General features: G+C 40.7%; 2 protein-coding genes and 1 long non-coding RNA gene across 9 annotated transcripts in view; 2 read left to right on the top strand and 1 right to left on the bottom strand.

Moving 5' to 3' along the window:
* Positions 1-23,313, top strand: part of LOC310848837 — a 114,296-nt gene that overhangs the window by 23,051 nt on the left and 67,932 nt on the right. The gene's annotated exons all lie outside the window — the stretch shown is intronic.
* The window catches only part of SLC10A1 (solute carrier family 10 member 1), a 322,488-nt gene that overhangs the window by 234,763 nt on the left and 64,412 nt on the right, over positions 1-23,313 (bottom strand).
* The window catches only part of SUSD6 (sushi domain containing 6), a 59,052-nt gene that overhangs the window by 9,087 nt on the left and 26,652 nt on the right, over positions 1-23,313 (top strand). For 2 of the 7 annotated variants that reach the window (XM_083747824.1, XM_083747828.1), the window contains exon 2: positions 19,235-19,426. In XM_083747824.1, the coding sequence (XP_083603950.1) occupies positions 19,306-19,426 (121 nt within the window). In that variant the 5' untranslated portion in view covers positions 19,235-19,305. Of the gene's footprint in view, positions 1-12,131; positions 12,386-18,606; positions 18,730-19,230; positions 19,427-23,313 lie in introns of those variants that run through there. The other 5 variants (XM_083747829.1, XM_083747826.1, XM_083747825.1 and 2 more) reach the window with 5 other exon arrangements.

Below are 23,313 nucleotides of genomic sequence, written 5' to 3'. Positions count from 1 at the left end.
CTTAAGCTACTTCAATGTTTCTGTTGTTTTAGCTTTATTGTAATGCTTCAGTAGCTAATGAAGCAAAAGAGGAAGCAAAATCGGTTTCTACAAATACTCAAGCATGAAAATTCTCTTGTTTAACTCTCTGCCTGTACCGCTTTTTAAACTGATGAATGGCACACAGGCTGAAAGCTATTTTAATATATAGAAAATCCTCTTTTCAAAACTTATTAATCAGGGTGGTGCAACTTTTTTTTCCTTAGTAACTAAATGTATACTTACAGATATTGTATGTGTCTTGGATGTCTGATCCTAAATACAATTATCTAAAACTAAGCTAGCGTTAGAAAAATCAGGAAGCTTGATGGCTGAATCGGAATTTTGAATCTGTGTTTGCAACATTCAGCCTTGCACTTCTGGCGCTGCACTGGATCTTGGGAACAGTGAAATTGTACAGGAGACCTAAAATAATTATGCAACTGGCTACTGAAGATCCATGGGGCTTTTGCCTGGAATACTGAAGCACAGCTCAGTGCATATGATTACAATATATAAAGATAAACTGGACACATAACTCTGAAACTTTGGTGCCTCTAGCATGCTGCAGCATGTAACCATGAAGAATGTGTGTAAGGTGATAGAACAAAACAAAGGCAACTTCCTCCTTTCTTTTTCCTAGCCATAAAGAACAGCAATGTGGCTGTTCAGATTTATTATCTTTCACTAGCCTTAGTTCTTTTGGCACATTCAAGATAGTTCTTTGGACAGTGGACGCCACAGAAGGGATTTAGAAGTTCCTGCTGTGGTTGAATGACAAAAATCAGTGAGGACAGAGAAACCTACAGGCAAAAAGTGTAATGAGGAAAATGTTAATTACAAGGTTTTGGTTTTCAAGTTAGTTCCCTAAAGCAAATCTCTTGGGGGCTAACTACACAGATGCATAAAACAGAGCTGTGATTCTGAAAAGCAGCTTCAGAAGAAAGCAAAGTGGCAGGGAAGGAGGTACATAATCCTCTTCCTACTTGCTGTTTCTTGGCTTCACATGGCACCCCAAGCATTTTCTCCCCTACATGGGGTTCCAGATGCATGAATCCTGCTTAAAATGAAGAAAGAAGATAAACTTGAGCAGCGAGAGGTGATATTTCAAAGGAAGTCTGAGATTCCCTTTAAGCATTGCTTTTCTGATAGCTGTTTCAAATTTTGAGTATTATTAGCAAGCATATTCTATATGCTATGTGTACCTTTCAGAGTTTACCATAGCAGATATGGAGTAAGTTATTTTTTCATTATGTGAATTACGGAGGGGATCTGGGCTCTGTTTTCCAAGCTTGCTTGTGGGGTGTAAGGGATGATGAATTTGTCTTGGGCATTACAGGGAGCACTGCTCACAACTTCAGTAGACAGATGAGTACTCAGTTTTCTTGTGAAGTTATGTAAGTTGTTGAGCTAATGGAAACCAAAAGGAGCGCAGTGGCTTGAAGTACAAAGGTGGATGTAGGGATTAATGTGTGCATGTTATCCTACTGCTAATGCAATGTAATGAGCTGCTTGACACACAAATGTAATCTTTGGTCATATTGGTGGAATATGGATGTGACTGCAGGTGAATGAGCAGTTTGGAAGCAGAGGAGCAGGCTAATTTCCCATCTGCTAATATTTTTATTATCTGAATCTGTCTCGAGATTTGCTGTTACTCATTGTATTTGAGATCCAACACATTGCTTCAGCTAAAATTCACTCCTGTCTTTGTGAAATAGTCGTGCAAGAATTTTATTTTAAATGAAGCACAACGTGAAAGGCTGATGTAGATTATATTTAAGACTGCTTCTGTTAGTTCACAATATATTAAATGCAAGAGCAAAGATTGGAGGGAGTTAAGCAGCAATAATTTGTGTTTGTTTCCTGAGTGTCTAATGGTATTTCAGTATGTCCATTTGGTTACTTGTTCCTGAATAATTTGGTCAGAGTGCCTCTTCCTGTGCTATGTTTGTAAGTGAGCTTGTGTACCCTGGAAAGGTTTCCTAATATGGTTCAGCCAACAAAGCTAGCTTATGGTGAGGAGGTGGGAACTTAAGAGCAATGCTAAAAAGAGCATGTTAACTCACATTTATTTTCATCTTGTCCTCGGCTGACACCTCACTAGTTCCTGTTTGTTACTCTGTTGCTAATCACAGAAGACCATTGCATTTAATATTGATTAATTGTAGACTACATTTTACAGCCTTCACCTCAGATCATCAACTTGGGTGGTGATTAACAAATGCCTATACCAGGGGTCAGCAAACTTTTTCAGCAAGGGGCCGGTCCACTGTCCCTCAGACCTTGTGGGGGGGCTGGACTATATATTTTTTGGGGTGGCAGGAAAAAGAACAAATTCCTATGCCCCACAAATAACCCAGAGATGCATTTTAAATAAAAGGACACATTCTACTCATGTAAAAACATGCTGATTCCTGGACCGTCCACGGGCCGAATTTAGAAGGTGATTGGGCCGGATCCGGCCCCTGGGCCTTAGTTTGCCTACCCATGGCCTATACTAAGAGAAGTCATTGTTCCTGATCACAGAAACTAAGAGTATTCTAGGTATAGCGATGAATTATCTTTTCAGATGTCAACTGGGAATTATGCAGCATGCCGCTACTAGTAAATTAATGTCCTTGAATCCAGGTGGTTCAGTGTAAGCTTCTCAATGTTACTGTATGCTTTTATAATTGGAAACTGTTCTTTCACTTGGCTTTTCTGTATATAATTATGAGGTAGGCTTAAATAAGATACAATAGGCAGAGACATGTGGGGAGGAAGACTTCTTCACCAGAAATCCTATGGCATAAAAGCCTGAATTTATCAGGTAGAAATAATAGTCTGATTTTTGGGGGGGGGGGGGAGGAAGAGACTATATATGATCTTTCAGATGACGCTCTTACACATTCTGTAGTCACATTCAGTAGTGTGTTATTTGTCAGTCTTCTGTAACCACATCTGCTTAAATTAGAAAATGACAGACTCTATTTTAGGGCAAAATCTGTTACTGTTCTTAAATGTATAGGCCTTTTGTTTTTCTTGGCACTATAAGATGCTTTAAGATAGAAGTGCTGATGCAGGCTGTGGATAAGAAATGGCCAGGGCTGCTTTCGATGCAAGGCAGTGTTTTAATATGGGCTGCTTTTAAATAGTGTGCTTTTAAGCCTCAGTATTTGCGGTTTTTGAAGTGGCTTCTGAGCATTGAAATGGTTTTGTATTGCACAGGCTACCAGTTTGATAAAAATATAGCCCCAAATTAGGTAAAATAAAGCCCCTCCCTCCTTGCAACATTACTTTTGTTTTTGGAGTGTGTTTGTTTAATTCATGTAAAGAATGGGCAATTGGGAATGGAGAAACGGTGTGGGTGAGAGAGAGAGAAAGAAACCCTTTCCTTACCTGTTGTTTTCTGCTTTAAATTACTCAATCCCCCATCCCCACTTTCTGGAGCTATAGAGACATGTTGAAGAACAAGCATCCATTTGCAAATTTGTGGGAGGATACTTTGAATGGGAGGCTGTTCAACCTTTTCCTTGCTGATAGGTGTAAAACATTCTAATTGCATTCTGCCAAATCAGCATTCTGAGGAGCAGGTGATAGTGCACATTTTTTTCATGCAGCATTTAGTTTAGTTCTAAGTAGGCTGTGCCTAGTGAGACTGTTTCTGCTTTTTCATCAGCAAAAAGAGCTATCAGTGTTGTGTGTCTATAATTTATAGGGCCATTACTTATCAGATATGTGAAAAGACATAGTATAGTCATAGTTATTTATCTTCAGGTTCCTGATAATGTTTTTAAAAGGATTATCAGTTGGTATCCACTGAAAACGAGATTGCGTGTATTTCTGCAGTTAATGTTTGTGTAACTCTTCTACAATGTTTGGAATGCAGGTTTCAGAAACATGTTGCTAATAAGGACAGTGCCCTTAAAATTCAGCGTTGCTGCACTTGGCTACGTTGGATATCTCTAAAGCAAGCTCTGTACAAACTGGGTTGAGGGATGCTTTCTGGGAAAACCTTATTTTGTAGCTGTAACACAAGGGCAGTGAAAACTGACTCTGTAGACTTCAGTCATCATTTTCTTTTAGACATTATCATTGTGTAGGAATAAAAATTTCAAACTTCTAAGAGGCAGCATAAGAATTTCAGGCGACTGGATTTTTTCCAGTTTACCTTTCATGCACTGTTCCATAATTTTGCAGTAGATGTCAGGCAGTGGAATAGGAGAAGGTTGAGTGCAGAATATAGGCTGTGAGCCATGCTTTCAGTTCAGTTAGAAGCTTGAGAATCCAAACTGTGAAAAATAAACGTATTGCCGATAAATTTCTGCAAACGTGTAGGTCAGGGGATTAAAAAGGGGGCAGGGGGGAAAGAAAACAAGAGTATGGGTTCCATTGATCAGAAACTAGGACCTTCTCACTCTTTAGCAGTGTTAGAAATTCCCCAAGTGCCAGGCACATTTTGCAACTGGTGTGAGTCCAGTTGTGACCACGTGGAGATCTCTGGATACCAGGTTGACAATTGACATCTCCATCTGACTGCCCCCCGCCCCAGCTTTTTAAAGCCAGTATGCAGAAAGCTTATTTGTTGTATTTATATCCCACCTTTTTCTTCAAGGAGTTTGCCTCCCCCCACCCCCAGTTAATCCCTACAATGACCTTGTGAGGTAGACTAAGAGGCTGTTACTGGCCCAAGCTCAGCCAATGAGCTTCATGACTGAGTGGGAATTTGAACCATGATTTCCCAGGTCCTAATCCAACACACTAACCACTACACCACACTGGCTTCCTAGAATACTTCTGTTATGGGGCAGCTATATAAATTAAGTAGGTAACTAAATGTGAGGAAAGCAAAATGTCACTTAAGAGAAGGATCTGAAATATTTTCCATGAAGCTTGAATTTGTCTTATTCTGGATTGTTTTATTTGACGTTTTAATGTGCTGTAAACTGCTTTGAGAATTTTTTCCTTTAAATATAAAGCAGTGTAGAAATGAAAATAATAATGAATTCCATTGCAAAACCCCCCCCCACCTCTGTTGTGTGCCTAGAAATTCTGTTGTGGCAACTGTAACCTAGGTTTAAGGTGCCATTTGGCAATTAGCTTGTATATCTGAGTTTCTAACACTGCTCTACAGACTTGTGTAACTTGTTTAGGGATTTCAAATGATACTCTTAGAAGCATTCTGTAAAAGTGTCCCATCCTGTTCTATCCTAGCCCCAAACAAATCCCCAAATTTGCAGGAATTATGTTAATAACCTCTCTCTCACACACCCAAATATCTGTGTAGTTCTCATATTTGGAGTTTCTGGCCATTCAGTGTTTTACATTAAGTGCAGACTTCTATATTCAGTTGTATCATGTTTAGGCCCAATTTTCTTCTTTGTTTGTGATTTAGGAGGCCTGCTGTCCTTGAAAAGCTGAGTTTGACTGAGGTGTGTAAGCCAGGAGTCTTAATTCATAAAAAACTGTATATGTAACAACAGGGTCTTAAACAAAACAGTATTTTCATTTTTGCATTCACCATTTCCACTTCTTGTTTGTGATGTAGAGGTGTTCTAACATAATCTTGTATTGTTTTGCTGAACTGAAAACTCAAATTGGTGTGACTGAAATTTGTTGATTGTTGTCCCTTTTGATTTGCAAGCTGTCAGTTGCCAGGTTTTCTCTTCCACAGCTACCTGTATAGCCCTACGCTCCTCAGCGTCCTGTAGCTAATACATCATGTTTTTAACCTAAGGGCATGATGTCCAGCTGCACCATGATGATGTTTTTGGACAATTCCTTCAAAGCAGTGCCCTTATCATGCCCTTATCATGTCAGGGTTTGCAGAAAGCAGAAATGTCTTATAAGAAACAGATGAGTGGTGATCATGATCTGCTGGTATTTTATTACAGCTCAGTGGACACTTGAGACTGCCTTGGCCTTATCCACTTGGTGCTTCCTTGACTAGCAATGATCTTTGTGATAGATTCCCTTTTCTCCCTTCTTCCTTCCAAAGTGGAAAATCTATATGTCCTTGGGTACAGGGCACAATACTTCCTTGCCAGCTTTGTTGTCTGGCTCAAGTAACAAGGCATTCCATATTCATGTTGCTGTGCTACTTTTTCCTAGACATCAGTTAACTGAGTGGTTTCAAGTTGGCCTTCTCAAAAGCACGAATATTTTTTTCCTGAGGGTGCTTGGTTTATGTGTACTGTTCTCTTAAAAGTCTGGCAATTGGGTGGATGTGACTGTAAGGAATGAATGCCTCCGTTGTCTTCTAGAACATAAAGGCTACTACTGTCAGTAACAATCTGAAGATTCATGGAGATTGTTGGGTTTATAGCATTAGTCCCTTTCTCTCTGGCCCTTAGTATTCATTTCTGCTTCAATTAATAGTATATTCAGAAAGAAGTTACACTCTTGCTTAGTTCCCAACCCACTGTTTATTTTAGAATATAATGTTGAAGGCACTTCATTGGATAGTTCATACACTGATACTATCAAAGACAGTGCCATTTCTAGGTCTGGAAGAGACTGGTTCACTTTAAACTATTGGTGCAGATGCACGTGTATGAGACTAGTGGTGGACTTTCTGGTTTTAGACCTGGTTGCCCAGTGTCTTTAGTTTTGTATGGGCCATCTGCAGAAGAGTAAATTGTTTAAAAGGCATGCCAATAGCAGGTGAATCAAGATTTGGAGAATCCCAAAGAATCTGATACTGGCACTATCCATCAACTTTTATTGTATATAACCAAATGCCTTTACAATGGATGACAGATAATTAAATGAAACTTTAATCTAAAATAATGTACATAACCTGTAGCAGTTTACAACATAAAAGGAATTTACAACATTAAGACTTAAGATGGGAATGCATTCACATAGCTGGAACAGAGCTTCTTGGCTGCCAGCGCAAATTTGACTACGGGGTATGTAATATATAGATGTTTATCTGCTAGGTGTTCAGCTGTCACTTCCTGTATGGATCAACCTGGAAGCCAATTAAGAATTGGTGATATAAATTTTCCTCTGGGCGTTGTATACAGGGGAACAAGTCAGCAGGTAGTGTGTGATGTCTTCTACCTGATTGTATCCATTTGCGATCCATATGGGGAATTCCCCGGTATCTCCCCTCTAAATATGCCAAGGGCATGTGTTCAAATCTTAGTTCTACAAAGACCCTGCATACTTGTGGGAAGGTCAGAGTCTCAAGGTAATGTGGCCTTGAGTGATTGGTCTTAATTTGGGGGAACCAAGTAGAGTAGCATGCAGCAAAGATGGATGCTCTGTCTTGGTTGGCATCCTGATCAAAAATCCAATTTCTAAGGTCATGTGGGCTAAGTAATTCTCCATTGGAGACTATAAGCCCTAAGCTTGTCTTGGCACTATTGTGCCCAGCCCCTGTCCTTAGTTGCTCTAACCAGCAGAGCTTAGTAAGAGTATGATCTTCAAAGGCATTTAGCCTGCACCAGTATCTCAGATAGGCTAGATCAATTCTGGCTGCTAGCGAGGAAAGGCCCAACTCGGCTCTGAGGTGGCTGCCAGTGTCCCACATGGAAACCCCAAAATCTGCTTCATAAATTTGTTTTGTAGGACCTCTATTCCAGATTTGACATGAGTTCCACATATCTTAGCCCCATAGAGCATTTGTCCAATGATTTTAGAGACAAGTATCTTAATAGCTGGATTGATTAACTGTCTGCCCTTTGAATGGAATAACCTATATCTGCCCAGTGGAATGGCAAGTATTAGCTCAATTGCTTCCGGATGGGGTTTCCATGATGACTTCCTATCAATAAGTAATCCTAGATATTTAAATCTGGGTACTTGCTCAAGGGTGTGACTGTCTAGAGTCCACCCGGACTTGGTAGTCCTCTTGCCAAATACAGTGACCTTGGTTTTATGGTAGTTAATTTTTAGATACTCTTTTTTACACAGCTGTCCAAATTTAACCAGCATCCTTCTAAATCCAATTTTATTCTGGGATAACAAAACTAAGTCATTGGCATAGAGCAGAATTGGTACTTTACAATTCCCAAGGGTGGGAGCGAAGAAGGATGGGGATGCCGTATCAGGAATGAGATTATTTATATCGTAATTAAATAGGAAGGGTGCATGTATACATCCTTGCTTGACAACTCTCTTAACTGGAATTGCCTGTGAGAAGGCCTAGTAATTGTTGGATGAACCAGGTAAGTCTTTTATCAATATCTGAATGGGCGAGTTTGTTTCACAGCTGTTCCTTATCTATTAAATCAAAGGCTGAGGAGACGTCAATGAGTGCAGCATAGAAAGTCTTATGTGGGCTTTTGGTGAAATTACAGATTAGGTGATACAAAACAAATACTTGGTCTGTGGTGCACCTGCCCTTCTTAAATCCTGCTTGTTCTTCATGAAAGATGGCTTGTTTGCTGTTCCAGTCCAGAATTTTATTTAGTAGATATCATGAGTATAATTTGGAAGCCACATCTAGGAGACTAATGGGTCTAGATACTGGCACTATATTTTTTAAGAAAGCTGGTAAGGAAGAAAATAGAATACCAAATAAAAATCAAAACAGGAATGCTGGATTGGTAATTGAGGGTTGTATTTGCTTTCCAGGGCCCTGATTTTTGTGTATTTGTACTGCTTGACTAAGCTATAGTAATACGGACTGGTTCATTTTTAAGTTCTAGCCACCACCCCACCAAATAGAATACAGTGGTACCTCGGGTTAAGAACTTAATTCGTTCTGGAGGTCCGTTCTTAACCTGAAATCATTCTTAACCTGAGATAGCTAATAGCTAATGGGTACTCCCCCTGTAGCCGCACAATTTCTGTTCTCATCCTGAAGCAAAGTACTTAACCCGATGTACTATTTCTTCGTTAGTGGAGTCTGTAACCTGAAGCGTCTGTAACCCGAGGTACCACTGTAATAGTTAGGGCAGGGTTCCCAAACTTGGGTCTTCAGCTGTTTTTGGACTAGGACCCATCATCCCTGACCACTGGTCCTTTTAGCTAGGGATGATGAAAATTGTGGTCCAATACCAGTTGGAGACCCAAGTTAGGGAAACCCTGAGCTAGGGGATAACAGAGTGAAAGTTCAAATAGGATTAACTAGGCTTGCATGCGACAGAGACAGTTGATATGAAATGTCTGCCCAGTGCCCACACACTTGTCATAAGTTGAAGCAATACAGATAGGTCTAGTTTCATTGCATGATGGTTTTAATATATTATTAATCAATTGTTTCCATTTATATACCACTCTTGGCTCAAAATCACAAGCTGATAATAAATAAAAGTGTAAAATACCCAATAGACATGAGCAAGCAGGAGCAAGGTTTCACTCCCCCTTTCCTGCTGTCTGCATAAGTCATTCATCACAGTGACCAAGGCCAACTCAGTTCTGTGGCCAGGTCTGAGCCCAGAGTGGAATGGAGCTAAATAATTATCCTCCATGAATGCTTGCAGCTGTCCTACCATGGCCCTCTCTATCACCTTTGCCCAAAGTGGGTATTTGCAACTGGTCCAAAGGATCCGGATCTGGTTTCTTTAGGAGCAATCACACCACTGCCTCTTTCAGTGCAACAGGGACCACCCCCTCGTGCAGTGAAGTGTTAACCTCATTCTGGACCCAGTCATTCAGCCCCCCTCATGCTAGATTTAATAATCCAGGGGGTACAAAGCTCAAGGGGGCACATGGTTGCATGCAAAGTTTCAAAGTTGCCGCTTTTAAAGGTTGACATTCTGACTGGCTCTCCCCTTGCTTTCTGTCTCAATAATCAACCCTTTAAAAAAAGCATTTAAAATATTTTATGTATGGGTTCCACTGAAGTTTTGTTTAAAGTAAAGGGTTCCACCACTGCAAAAAGTTTGAGAACCTCTGTCTTGGGTCATAGCTCACTTGCTGCTGCTGACATTGATTGATTCCCACCTAACGTAAGTTCAGCTAATTTAGCCTGGGTCCAGCCCATTGTAAAATGGCAAAAAGAGATTAACTACTTTTTAAATGTGTTTGCTGCAGGTCTACATTAGTAAGAAAGAGGTTGCTTTTCCCAAGCAAGCTGTATTTAGTAATGGGTCCATTTTTAAAAATGCAGCTGTTTAAAGTGCAGGCTTCAGGGGTGGTCTGGTGTTCCAAATTTGGATGCACAACACTGCAAACTCAAATCATTGAACTCTACTGCACAGCTGCTAGATTTCTGAATTTCTATAGGAGCCACAGTCTGATTTGAAAGAGGAAAAATAGCTTTGTTTTTCTTGAGTCATCTCTCTAGCTTATTCTGAATAACTGCATGGCATCTAATTGTGCTGGTGATGCAGATGATAAGCTTCCGGTCTGTACTGAAGGTTTGTATGAGTGGTTTAAAAAAAGGATAGAGAAGGGTATTATAGTTAGTAGTAACAAGAGAGCCTGTGAAGCCAATCTCAAAAATTTATGGGCCCTTAGCATACTTTAAGGGCCCCCAAAGAATGTTGGTAATGAACTGCAAACTGATTGGCCCTGTGTGCCATCAATCAATCCAACAAGTTAAAAAGCTTGTAAAGAGGCTAAATGCACTTGCCACAACTGCAGTAAAGCTCACAGTTTCTGGCATAGTAGATGAAAGGCAAGGTGGTGGGTGGGAGAGAAGAGCTCATTGCATACACAAAGATGGACATTATTGGGTGGTGGGACAGCAGATACAGTGTTATAAACTGGGATAGAAAAGCTAGGAACCAAATGGCTCCTGGGATCTGGGTTGTGGGTGCCAAAACATAATGTCTAATCGCCATTTAGTCAGCAACAGTTTTTATTTATTATTTTGATGCGCATGAACTAATATGCAATTCACATAAGTGACTCATTGTTAATATGTGTGTTTTTTAAAAAAATGTTAATACTTTTTTTATTTGATGTTTACAATAAAAATATTGGTACCATACTTCAATTTTCAAAACACTCTACTCTTTATTGTTAAACTCCTTAACATACTGTCTGTCCTTAACATATACTTTGAGGCTTCAAAGACATAAAAAGGTAAAGGTAAAGGTAAAGGGACCCCTGAACGTTAGGTCTGGTTGTGGATGACTCTGGGGTTGTGCGCTCATCTCACTTTACTGGCTGAGGGAGCCAGCTTACAGCTTCTGGGTCATGTGGCCAGCATGACTAAGCTGCTTCTGGCAAACCAGAGCAGCGCATGGAAACGCCGTTTACCTTCCCGTCGGAGCGGTACCTATTTATCTACCGTACTTGCACTTTGACGTGCTTTCGAACTGCTAGGTTGGCAGGAGCAGGGACTGAGCAATGGGAGCTCACCCTGTCGTGGGGATTCGAACCGCCGACCTTCTGATCGGCAAGCCCTAGGCTTTGTGGTTTAGACCACAGCACCACCCGCATCAAAGCACATACATTTCAGCAATTCTTGAGTGTCAGCCAGGCGGAAAAAATGGCACCCAGACCTTTTGAGGGGCTCGCAAATGGAGAATATTTAGGTGCGAAATGCGCCTGGTGCCATGCTAATTTTGAACCCTGAGCAAATATGCTTCTCCCTTTGGAAGACCTTCCTTCTTCGCAAAGGACAAGAACTCAAAATTCTTGTTGTTACTCCCTAAAGAGTGGACTAGTTTGGAATATACATTGTCACATGAAAATGGTGGCTTTATTTCTTCATTTCAGCAAATGGGGAAAATCTTGGATGTTTCAAATTCTGCCCAAGTTTGGTAACACTTTCTGCTCTGAACTGTTCTCTTGACCTCTTAAAGAATTTGCAACTGTGGAAAGAGTTGCTTCCTGGCTGGGTCTGGCCAGTCAATCCCATACTTGTTTGCCAAAGGTGGAGCCAACAGAATGAGTCTGCCTTTATAGAGAAAAGTATTTTTAGATACCACAGTCTTGGTTCTGAGCAGCATTTCTCATTTCTGACAGCTACTTCGCATACTTTCAGACACCATGACGTCATATGGTCAGCGTGAGTTGAGGAAAGAACTGATTTTTTAAATTTCTAAATAAAAGATGGGGTTTGTGTTTGCTCTAAATGAGTTAAGGCAGGCTCTCAGTATTCTGTATCTGATACAGGCCATATGGCATTTCTAGTGAAACCAACAGATGTTTCTCTCACTGTGTCCTTTTCCTCGGTTGCTGCCTGATCTCTTCTTTTGTTCCCACATGTCCTGTCTGCAGAGGGCCGTCAGCAATAACGCAGGCAGCAATTGTTGCTGTGTGTCAAGTTATTGGTGTGGATTTTATAATACAAAAAATCATGGACAAAGGAGCTGCTCACCATGTAGAAATAAAGCCTGTCTTTTCAAAGAGTTCAGTAACTGGATCCTGGCTTCTCGGTCATCATCTTTACTGAATATCCTCTCCTTTGTGTTGTGCCTGCTGCTGTTCAGAGCCAATTTAATATAAAGCTGAATTTGCTCAGTGGCTTGCATTTGTGGTGAGTGAGCCTACCCTCTATACAGCTTTTCACTGCTTTTGTTTCTGTGTGTGTGTGTGTGTGTGTGTGAGAGAGAGAGAGAGAGAGAGAGAGAGAGAGAGAGAGAAAAGAATCTATGTAAGAATAAATTGTGTGGGTTTTTTCTGCCAGTCCCACTGACTGACTTGTATGTACTGAAGAGGTGCTGTTGGGTTCCTGTTCTAAGTGTAGAAGTAAAAAACTTGGCATACAATAGGCTGTTCTGAAGAAGTATTTGCAGATATCCATATATATGGAGCAACTTCTCCCACAACTAACACAGAGGGGATAAATCATGGAGGCTAAGAGAGCCATTGTTCTCAGAAATGGGTTTCTTGAATAGCTGTTATGTTCTTAAGCTGATTATGTACTAACTGAAATTCATACAATATTTAAACTGTTGTGAACAAAGGGAACTCTAGACATTTTTAGATGCTTGCAAATTCACATACCATGTGTTGCATTTGGACGTACCATATCAAATATTTGGTTTTAGTTTCTGTCATTTTCGCAGGGCAAAACAGTATCCTTCAATGTTGTCATCTGCCCCTATACTGTAATAGAGGCAGACTGCAATTACCCCCCTGCATAGATTCTTACATGTAGAAAATTAACATTCCCCCCCCCCAAAAAAAAAGTGTGCTCAAAGCTTCCTAGAAATAAACACAACAGCAAATAGGGTAAAATGGCAATGTGGTGCTGAGCCCCAAAGACTGAGCAGATGCTGGAAACTGAGACTTATAACATTTTGGGGAACTTGTATCCTTCTCCAAAACTTTCCCCACCCACAGGTAGTTAAAACAGAGTATTAATGTTTATTTGTTCTTGGATGCCAGTTTACTGAAACATCTATAATTTGCAGCATTATATTATATTTAAATGGTTAGCTTTGTTGTGGACTTCCTTTGTTTTGATGCAACTACCAACTTCATTATTTTATTTATATGCACAGAGTTTCTGCTTCTTGGTTCACACCGCTTTAATATATAGTGTAACTGCTGCATTTGACCAATAAGAAGTAATTATGTAAAAAGCCTAGTAATTATAGTATTGGACACAATTCTGTGGGTACAAATAAATGAATATAAGGAGTAGTCATACAGGAAGTTCAGAGAATCAACAAAGTATCTTCATTCAATAAGCGTAGAATACTATGCTATAGATCAGGGGTCCCCTACCCTTTTTGGCCTGGATGGTTCATTTGGAAAACTAAAACTGCTGTGGGTAGCACAAGATAATAAGAAAAACTGGTGATGCTGAGACCTCCAAAGAACAATAGGCAAACCACGTGCACACACCAAATCAAAAAAGCAGATACCATCAATTCCAAAGCATGCAATCTCTCACCAGCAAAACATCCCCCCAAAGTCAAAGAACATCATTTTAAAAATTAATAAGCGAAAGGTGGGTACTCTTGGCAGGTACCATTGGCAGGTGCTATGGAGGGTGTCTGAGGGTGCCATGGGCCTCGCATCTGCATCATTAAGAACCCCAGCTACAGATTGTGCACATAAATTAACAGAATGATACAGTCAGATGCACAGTTTGCATCGATTGGTATCTCAAGGACCATGTAGTTGGTTTGAATCAAGGGGCGTACATGCTCATAGTCCGGACTTCAGTTTCACATCAGATCACTTGATGAGAGGGAAATCAATGGGGAGGAATTCAGTGCCATGCTCCTCTGATTAGTTTATTTCAATGATTAAAACTGATTATCCATGGCAAACAAAAGTTACTCTTTAAAATTTATACTTGTTGGTACACTGGTTCTCAGATTGTTACTTCTTTATTCCTCTTCCTTGTTCCAGGGTCCCCTTTCCTTCCCAAGAAAAGCAATTTGTAAACTCAGGATTTTTCTCTTAGACACACACAAAAAATGATATTTTGGCCCCAATTCCCCTTGCTCAGCAAATTAGTGGAAGTCACCGCAAGGGCTTCCACTAGTGCCCCTGCCCCACGCCACCACCAAATCCACTCTGGATGGCCAAGAAAAACCCCAGGAAAACAATGCACAGAGGGAGGATACGGAAGCTTATTCTTTCTGGCAAGCAGGGACAAAATAAAGGACAAAAGCTACAATTATAATAGCTCCCCCAGAAAAGGTGTCAATTGAACACACTGTCATATATTTGATTGTTTTCCGGATGCTTGGTATGTATGAAAATAGGGTATTTCTTAGCTTGCATCCTTTTGCTTGGACTGTTTTATTGGGGCCAGGAGGTTTCCTGATATTTTATAGAGAAGAACATTTGGGTGTTTGAGTTAGTGGTGCATACTTCTCTGTGTGTATGTGTGTTTGTTCTTTCCCATTCCTGTTACTAGCTAAACTCAGGTTTGTTTCAAGCTAGTTTTCTGCTGTGGTTTATAAGTATCTATGTGTTCATTCAGAAATCTTCCACCCACTGACATGGCAATTACATTTCCCACAGAATGTTATCTGCAGGGGTTTCTTTTATAAAATCTGTATAATGTGATCCTTTTAAGCAGATGAAGGGCGGGGAATCCAGCATAAAATTGTTGAGTTTTCCTTTCAAATGTAGATTAGAGGTCTTGTTAAAGATGGGCTTTTACCTTTTGAACTTGGTCTCCTGCTGCTCTCCTCTTCCTCCCCTTTTATGGCCTGTGCCCCTCTTGGCTTTAGAGTGACAAAAAACCCTTGGTGCACACATGTTTGGCCAGAGCTTCATGTCTATTGAAACTGATTTGAAGCCTTACTAAAAAAGGGTGCTTCCTGGTAGGTGCTTAGATTTTGGGAAGCAGTCCGCTTTTGTAGATAAACTGTTGACTAATTCAAAATGCATTCTGTTGGAGAATTAGTGCAAGCAAAGAAGTTATGCAGTAGTGAGAGTGAGCAGTAATTATGTGGAATCCAGTTGCTGAGCACTTTACAAGCTTCTGACACCTTGGGTTGAGAGAGGTGAAGAATGAAAGAGAAAAAACAGGAGTATCAGCCCTTTAGGTCAAAGGCAATTAAATACAGGCAATTAAATACAGCCTATCTTGTGACTTGTTGATCAAAGGTAGGCTTCCACCCTAGCTTTTGAAATCAGCCCAGGTAGAATTTGCCTTCAAGCTGCTGCTGAGATTTATGCAGCTGGTGGCTGAGATTGTTCCCGGCAGCTTTTTCAAACCTAGACCTGCTTTGACTCTGTTCAGCAGAATTTTATTGCCTGTAGGTAGGAAACGTGTGAGCCTTAAATTTAATTTGAATAGACCCTTTTCTTTCCCTCTCCCCCCTAAAAACACAGCCTAGGCAAACATTATCCAGCAAAGTAAAGGTGCTTTTGTAAACAATTTATCTCTGTATAATTCTGATGAGTGTGCATCTACCAGGGTTATTTACTGTCAAGAAACTGAGATACATTATTGAGTAAGAAGGAAATTTTGAGTAACAATAGCTGCTTAAGGAGACATGCTCACATGAATTTGAGAGTAGAAAGCTTCAGTATTTTCAAACAAAGGAATGTGTTGATCTCTTGCTACTTCAAAAGGCAATGATGGAATGACTGGAGTGGTCTGTGGATTAATTCACAAAGGCAGCAGCTTCAAAGTAACTTTTCCTGGCTGCATATTAAGAGAGAACAACAATAAAAGCTTTGAATAATGCCTGTCTTATGTGTATTGGTTTGATAGGAGGTAAATATTAAAATACTTAGAACCTGAAACTCCTGGGACTAGGAAACTCCTGGGACTAGGGAACATTTCCCCATAAACAACCCACCCTAGCTGATTGGCTTTTGTTGCTTAGTGACTGTTAGAGGATCAGGGTAAGGATTGGGAATTGTCCGCAGGAGGTGTAGACCTAGACATAGCATTAAAGTGTCATGTGCCTAGTGCTTCATAGGACTAGGAAATAGACGCACTTCTGTTCCATTGTTATAGTGTTTTGGGTGTGTAAAGGCTTTCACCTTCCTTAAACTATTCATCCTTGCAGCAGCCAATAGTCACACTTGTCCCCACTTAATGGTTGATGAATGCTGGCTGAGTTGAGATGTTTAAGCAGACCCTTTTACATTGGTTCTCTTTCATTTTCTCATTTCCCCTGTAACTTCTTCCAGTGGTTTTAAGGTACTGCCCTCTGTAGGAGCTCTGTGCCGGAGGATTTTTTTTTTTAAAAAAACAACTATGTGAGGAGAGATATAGCTACAGTGGTACCTCGGTTTACGAACTTAATCCATTCCGGAAGTTGGTTCTTAAACTGAAACCGTTCTTAAACCAAAGCGCGCTTTCCCTAATGAGGCCTCCTGCCGCCGATGCCCTTCCACCGTTCGGCTTCCGTTCTTAGACCAATGTAAAGTTTGCAAACCGGGACACTACTTCCAGTTTTGTGGAGTTCGTAAACCGAATAGTTCATAAACAGGGCTGTTATTAAACCGAGGTACCACTGTATTTCAAAGGCATTTCTTAAATTATCCACATAATTTAAAGAGTTAACAATTAAAACTATAAGTTATGAAACAACTGTGTTCTCAAAAAGCTTTGAACTTAACTTAAAACCACAATAAAATAATACAATAAAATAAACCACAAAAAGCAGATAGAATTTTTGCAGACTAGACTTTAAACCAGTCTTTCTCCTATTGGTTTACAAAGAGATTTTTTAAAAAGACTTTCCCCCTTGAGGTTACTGGGGTTTTTTATCCTGTTTGGGATGAGTTCTTTTTAAATTAATTTGACTAAGTTCACACAATCCAAAGTTTGGCATTAATTTTATTAAAATATTTATTGAATGCCCTCCTGGACAAATAAGGGTTGCCAACCTTATTAGCCCCAGGGAGACATTTGCATTTGCATGGACCAGTGGCGTAGCGTGGGTTGTCAGAACCCGGGGCAAGGCAAGTAATTTGCGCCCCCTAACCCGTGGATTTTAGCAGGGGCAGAGAGCTGCGAGTGCGAGCGCGCCCCCCAGATGTTGCGCCCAGTGTGGCCGGCCCCCCCTGCACCTCCCACGCTATGCCACTGCCATGGACACCAACCTCTCTAGTCGCTTCCCTCCTCCACCAAGACAGAAAAAGAGAGTGTGTGCATACAAACACAAACTTTGCTTTTCCAAGGGATCTAGATAAAAATCAGATACAATACAATAAACATGAGCCTGGAAATGTGTGTCATTCTTCCAAATTCAGTTAACGTAAGAGTTTGAGTGCTGTGTGAAGCCTTTTCTGACATGGAAATGAATACTATAGTCTTTGGAATTATTGTTTGCATACAGTGACTAAATTGTAAATACAGTGGTACCTCAGGTTAAGTACTTAATTCATTCTTGTGGTCTTTTCTTAACCTGAAACTGTTCTTAACCTGAAGCACCACTTTAGCTAATGGGGCCACCTGCTGCCGCCGCACCGCCAGAACACGATTTCTGTTCTCATCCTGAAGCAAAGTTCTTAACCTGAAGCACTATTTCTGGGTTAGCGGAGTCTGTAACCTGAAGCGTATGTAACCCGAGGAACCACTGTATCTGTGTACAGAATTCTCACAAATGCCTAAGATCTGGGAGGTTCTTCTTGACTGGAATCTTGGAGTTTGGCTTATGTGAGCTGCTGAGATGAATAAATGAGAAGTCAGTGGGAAAAGGAGCCCTTTTGGGAGGGAACTTCAAAAGGTGGAGGCGTGCTATATTTTTTATTACAGTTATTTATACTTCTCCCCCCCCTTTCAGGATATAAATTCTGCCAATATGACTCACAAGTAACTTTTCAGTTACATATTTCACCCCGTGAACTTGGGGTGGGGTTGAGAATCAAGTACTTCAGCTCCAGCCGATAACTTGGTTTAATTGGCAAATAGTGTTGATTTGAAGGCCATGAGATCACTGGTACTGAATAGCAAAGGTGCGTGTTCTTCCTCCTCCCACTCTGATGAATAAATAGCATAGGTTTAGTTGTTCCTGTATGCAAGTGCATGTTCATTGAAGGGTTTCATAGAATCAGAGAATTGTAGAGTTGGAAGGGACCGCAAGAGTCATCTTGTCCAACCCCCTGCAGTGGAGATACGGTATTTTGAAATCCAGTTCCAGGAAGTTTTTGTACTGATTTGGGATTGAATGTTTGAGAGTTATAACAGCTGTAAACTGCGTTTGAATACATTATTAACCCCCAGAAGCTACTTGCCAGAGGACAGGTTTTTGTTTATTCATTTGGCTTCCGTTCTGAATATAGAAGGTGACATACACCATTGGCTTGAATCTAATAGTCCACAGGTAGGAATGATGTCACTTCCCTGAATTTAAATAGCTGCACTCTTTTGTAATTCAGAGGTCTGACATTTCTGCTCAGCAGCTTGTTTTTCTCGCTGGCTTCCACTTATACGGCAGTTCCTTTCAGGTAGTGTATATATTCTGACTATTTTTCTCCCTTGGGGGTTTGGTTTCTGTCTCCTTCCAGGTGGCAAATGAAGGATTTTGGTTTATTTATCGTAGCTGTCTAGTCTGACTGTCATTTCTGTGTGAGTGGTTCCTTTTAAAGACCGATGCCTCTGTCTAGTAAAACTGGTTTACCTGAGGTCTCTTGAGTGATATCTTCAGATGAGGCAGTTTGCCAGGTGCCTTGTATCTTTAAAACAAAAACAAGTCACCCTCGTAACATATATCATCTTCCTTAACAACAGTCAAGAAAGGTGTCCCTTTTTTATAGACTCCTGGCATCTTTATATTTCCTGGATTTTTTCAAAAGGCTTCTTGAAATTTGTTTGATACACACACACATACATGTGCCCATATGGAAGTCAATTTAGTCAGGAGTGTATTTATTTGGAGATGTCTAATATTCTTTTTCCATTTTAGAAGTTTAGCTGACCTTCTCTCTCTCTCCTCCCCTTTTTTGTAGATAGAATTGACCTCTGCCAAGAAAACATTAAACATTGGAGGGGGGAAATAATCAAAAGCAGTTGGCGTCTAAAAGATGTGCCATGGAATGGTATCAACAACGAGCACCACCACATCACTGCTTACCTTGATCAGTCATGGGATATTTTTTCCATTGGCTCTCTTCAGTACCCTCACGGTGGAAGGACTGGACTCATGTAAGTAAAGCTCTCCCTGCTTAACTTTTGTTAGGTTTCTAGCTCTCTCTGCAATGGCTCAAAGCAAGTAACAATAAATGCATTAAAAAATGGCCTCTTGTCACTTAAAAATTCAGAAACAGAACAGAGAACAAAAATGGCTTAGGGCAGCTTCCTTATCCTTTAAGGATCTTGGTAGGAGCTAGGTAGAGGGTTATATTGCCTGCAATGCATGCTTGTGAATGAAGTGGAGATTCTAATCTCACGGCATGAAGTATGGAACTGATACACAGAGAACTATTTTGACTGGTTAGTGCAGATACAAGGGTGTAATCTTGTGAGAGTTGCATTAGTTACGTCCTGTTGTCTAAATGACAGGTTACTCTATATTTTAAAGGCATATTGTGGTTTTCTCCGTTGTACTTTTTAGTTTAACCATGAGTTAAAACCTAGAGCTGACTTGTGTAGATAGAACCAGTGGACTGCAGTTGTGTGGTGCAGTAGTTAGAGTGTCGGACTAGGACCTGGGGGACCCCACTCAGCATAAACAAAGCTCACTGGGTGACTTTAGGCCAGTCACTGCCTCTCAGCCTAACCTACCCACAGGGTTGTTGTGGGGATTAATTGAGGACAGGGGAGAACCATGTAGACCACCTTGAGTCCTTGGAGAAAAATGGTGGGGAATAAAAATGATAAATAATAATTGTGGAGAGTTAATACTTGCCCTCCCCCTGCCTTGGATAGCACTGTGCACTGAAACCCCTCTTTGGAGGAGCACACTTTATCATTGGTATAATCACACTGAGACACTGAGTATGGAAAATAAGCAAGCAAATTTTATTATAGGAAATACATGTTAGACAGGAAATATTCTATTTCTCGCCATGTCTCTGGGGGACAATTTCTTATATGAATTGCTAACATTCAGTAAAGGTAATCACTGTTGTTGAGGACATTGGCTTGGTCTTTATTTTGAGTTTACACCCCTTTATTCTAGCTCCCATTGAGAAGGGAACCCTGATAGGGCAAGTGCATCCATGCAATATACAGTACTTGTAATAAAAACTTAGCAAAATATTAAGTGGGTTTCTGGAGGGCAGAAGAGAGGTTGGAACAGAGAGACTCACTAGCTGCTGTCCAGGTGTGGCTAATGGGCAATATTAGTCTCTGCCCCTCTCCCCGGTGTGGATAGTCAGGTAGAATATGGCTGAATTTTAACTTTTAGAAGACATCTGAAGGCAGCCCTGTTTAGGGAAGCTTTTAATGTTTAATAGACTATTGTATTTTAATATTTTTTGGAAGCCGCCCAGAGTGGCTGGGGAAGCCCAGCCAGATGGGTGTGGTTAAATAGATAAATAAATAAACAAATATAATAATAATAATAATAATAATAATAATAATAATAATAATAAAGAAGAAGAAGAAGAAGAAGATTATAATAGCTAGAGAATGGGGAAGGCCTGTTTTTAAAATGCATGCATCCTTATTTTTGAATTATCCATAGCTTCTTTGGCCATAAGCCTACGGGATGCTTGATTGTAATGTCTCATTCCTGAAACTCTCAATTATTTTCTGAAATATCTATTTATTTTCAATATTTGTAAGGGCAACTCATCTGGCTATAGATATGGAATTTAAGATGCTGTTTAGAGCTCTTCAGTGTAGTTTTCCAAGTATGTCTGAGAAAGTTGCCTGTAGCAGCTGTAGCTTGCCTTGGTTCAGAGGTTTGTGCCTTGTGTTAGAAATGGGCTGCTTGTCTCCTACAGTACATCACATTCGTTCCTTTCTTTGGGGTTTGAAATGGGTAAAGAGATTGTATCATACAAGCAGGTGGCTGGACCGCAGCATTTAAAAGTATTTTTGGGGAAGAAAGGTTTTAGTTTAGGAGTATTCCTTGACACACTAGAGCAGGCATAGGCAAACCTGGCCCTTCAGATGTTTTGGGACTACAACTCCCACCATCCCTGACCACTGGTCCTCTTAGCTAGGGATGACGGGAGTTGTAGTCCCAAAACATCTGGAGGGCCTAGTTTGCCTACGCCTGCACTGGAGCCTTCTCCTTAAGGATGTGACTGTTTCCAGATACAGCTATTTTGTGTTAGTTGCAAGTTAACTGATAGCTTCAGGGAGATGTGGAAGACGGTAGACATGCAACAAAGTTCACCTGCAGCAGAGTTAGGTCTTTTGTGTACTGTAACCTAAAGTCCGCTAAGGATTTGATATATTGATAAGCACCCAGCTCTGCTTTCAGTAGGCATACCTACCTATTTTTGAGCAGTTTAGTCCTCTCCTTGCTTTCTGGGATTCCTTGCTATTTAGACATTTATACAAAAGAATGCAAAAGTCATAACACAAGTGCACTTGGTACTGGAAAAGGTAAAGTTCGTTAATTGCCTTCATTCCTAAAATTTGATACTGATGCAAAGTGATGTGGAAACGCTAAAAGTTTGACAGCAGATGTCCCCCAGATGAAGCTGACACACAGCTATTTAAATTATTCCTACCCCACACTGAGTATGCTCCTCTGTGAGGGCTAAAGTCTCATAAAGCAGGCATGAATATTGTAAAAGGAGAATTTCCTCTAATTTTATCCACGGTAAAGCAGATGTAGCTCCTGAAGAGAGGGGGAAACTGTATAATATGTGAGGAAATAGAAATATATGTACAGTGGTACCTCGGGTTAAGTACTTAATTCATTCCGGAGGTCAGTACTTAACCTGAAACTGTTCTTAACCTGAAGCACCACTTTAGCTAATGGGGCCTCCTGCTGCTGCCGCGCTGCCAGAGCACAATTTCTGTTCTCATCCTGAAGCAAAGTTCTTAACCTGAAGCACTATTTCTGGATTAGTGGAGTCTGTAACCTGAAGTGTATGTAACCTGAAGCGTATGTAACCCAAGGTACCACTGTACTGGTTAGTTGCCTATAGCACCAAATTCATTCTGTGATAGCCAAGTAAAGGTGTACAGTGATACTGACAGATTTTTATAAGAAATGAAGTAAGTATAATGGAACAGAATCTGAAGCATATGGCATATGTATCTTGAATGACAATATTAACTGTAATTGTATATAACGGTCCTAAATGATGTGCATCTAGGTTCAAAGCTTAGGATTTTAGATATTGCCAAAGGATCCCCTTGGCCCATTTCTTGGCAGCAGTATCCAGCAAAAAATAAAGGTGACATGAGAAATTTTAATTAAATCTGCTTCTGGCTAACTCTACCACTTACTAGAATTTCAGAACTTATCAAGACCACTGTCGTGATAAGCGAAACTGATTTGTTTGAAGATGATTTGGAAGATGACTAATAGTTCTTTCTTTCTTAGTAGAACTTTTTAAGTGACTATGTGTCCTGTAAATGGGTAAGAGAAAGGTAGAGGGCCCTTGTTCAGGAGAGCCAGACAAAGGAAGTGTAACTGAGCACTTCATGTGAGCACTTCTAACATTGCACATTTTAGGGATGGTCACCACACCAAACCACTTTATAAATCACAACGTTTGACAAGAGGTAGGTAAGATTTTCTGTATGCAAAAGGTCCTGGGTTCACTCTTTAGTAATCCCCAGTTTAAAAGGATCAGGTAGTAGTTTGTGTGAAAGCCCTCTGCCAGGGTCTAGGATAGTTGCGTGGCGAGTTCCCGCCCCCACCAGGATAAATAAAGACACAGGACACTGTATGTAAGGTTAATTGGGCGAATTAGGCCACAACTTTATTGAATTCAGGAATGAGAGGCATTGGCATAGGCGATGCCAATGGGGCGAGCCGGCGAAAAGAGGGCGAGCCCCCTCCGCGCCAGCCATAAATAGGGCAAGCCACGCCCCCCCCGCCGACCAGCTGATTGGCTGGCTGGGGGGGCTGGCCCGACGGGGATTCCCCTACTCTCGCGGGGGCTGGGGCCAGCCCCCGC

Source organism: Podarcis gaigeae (assembly GCF_964106915.1).
Source record: "Podarcis gaigeae genome assembly, chromosome: 1".
Classification (NCBI taxonomy): Eukaryota; Metazoa; Chordata; class Lepidosauria; order Squamata; family Lacertidae; genus Podarcis; species Podarcis gaigeae.
The sequence above is the reverse complement of the archived record's forward strand: the minus strand, read 5'-3'. Positions and strand labels throughout refer to the sequence as shown.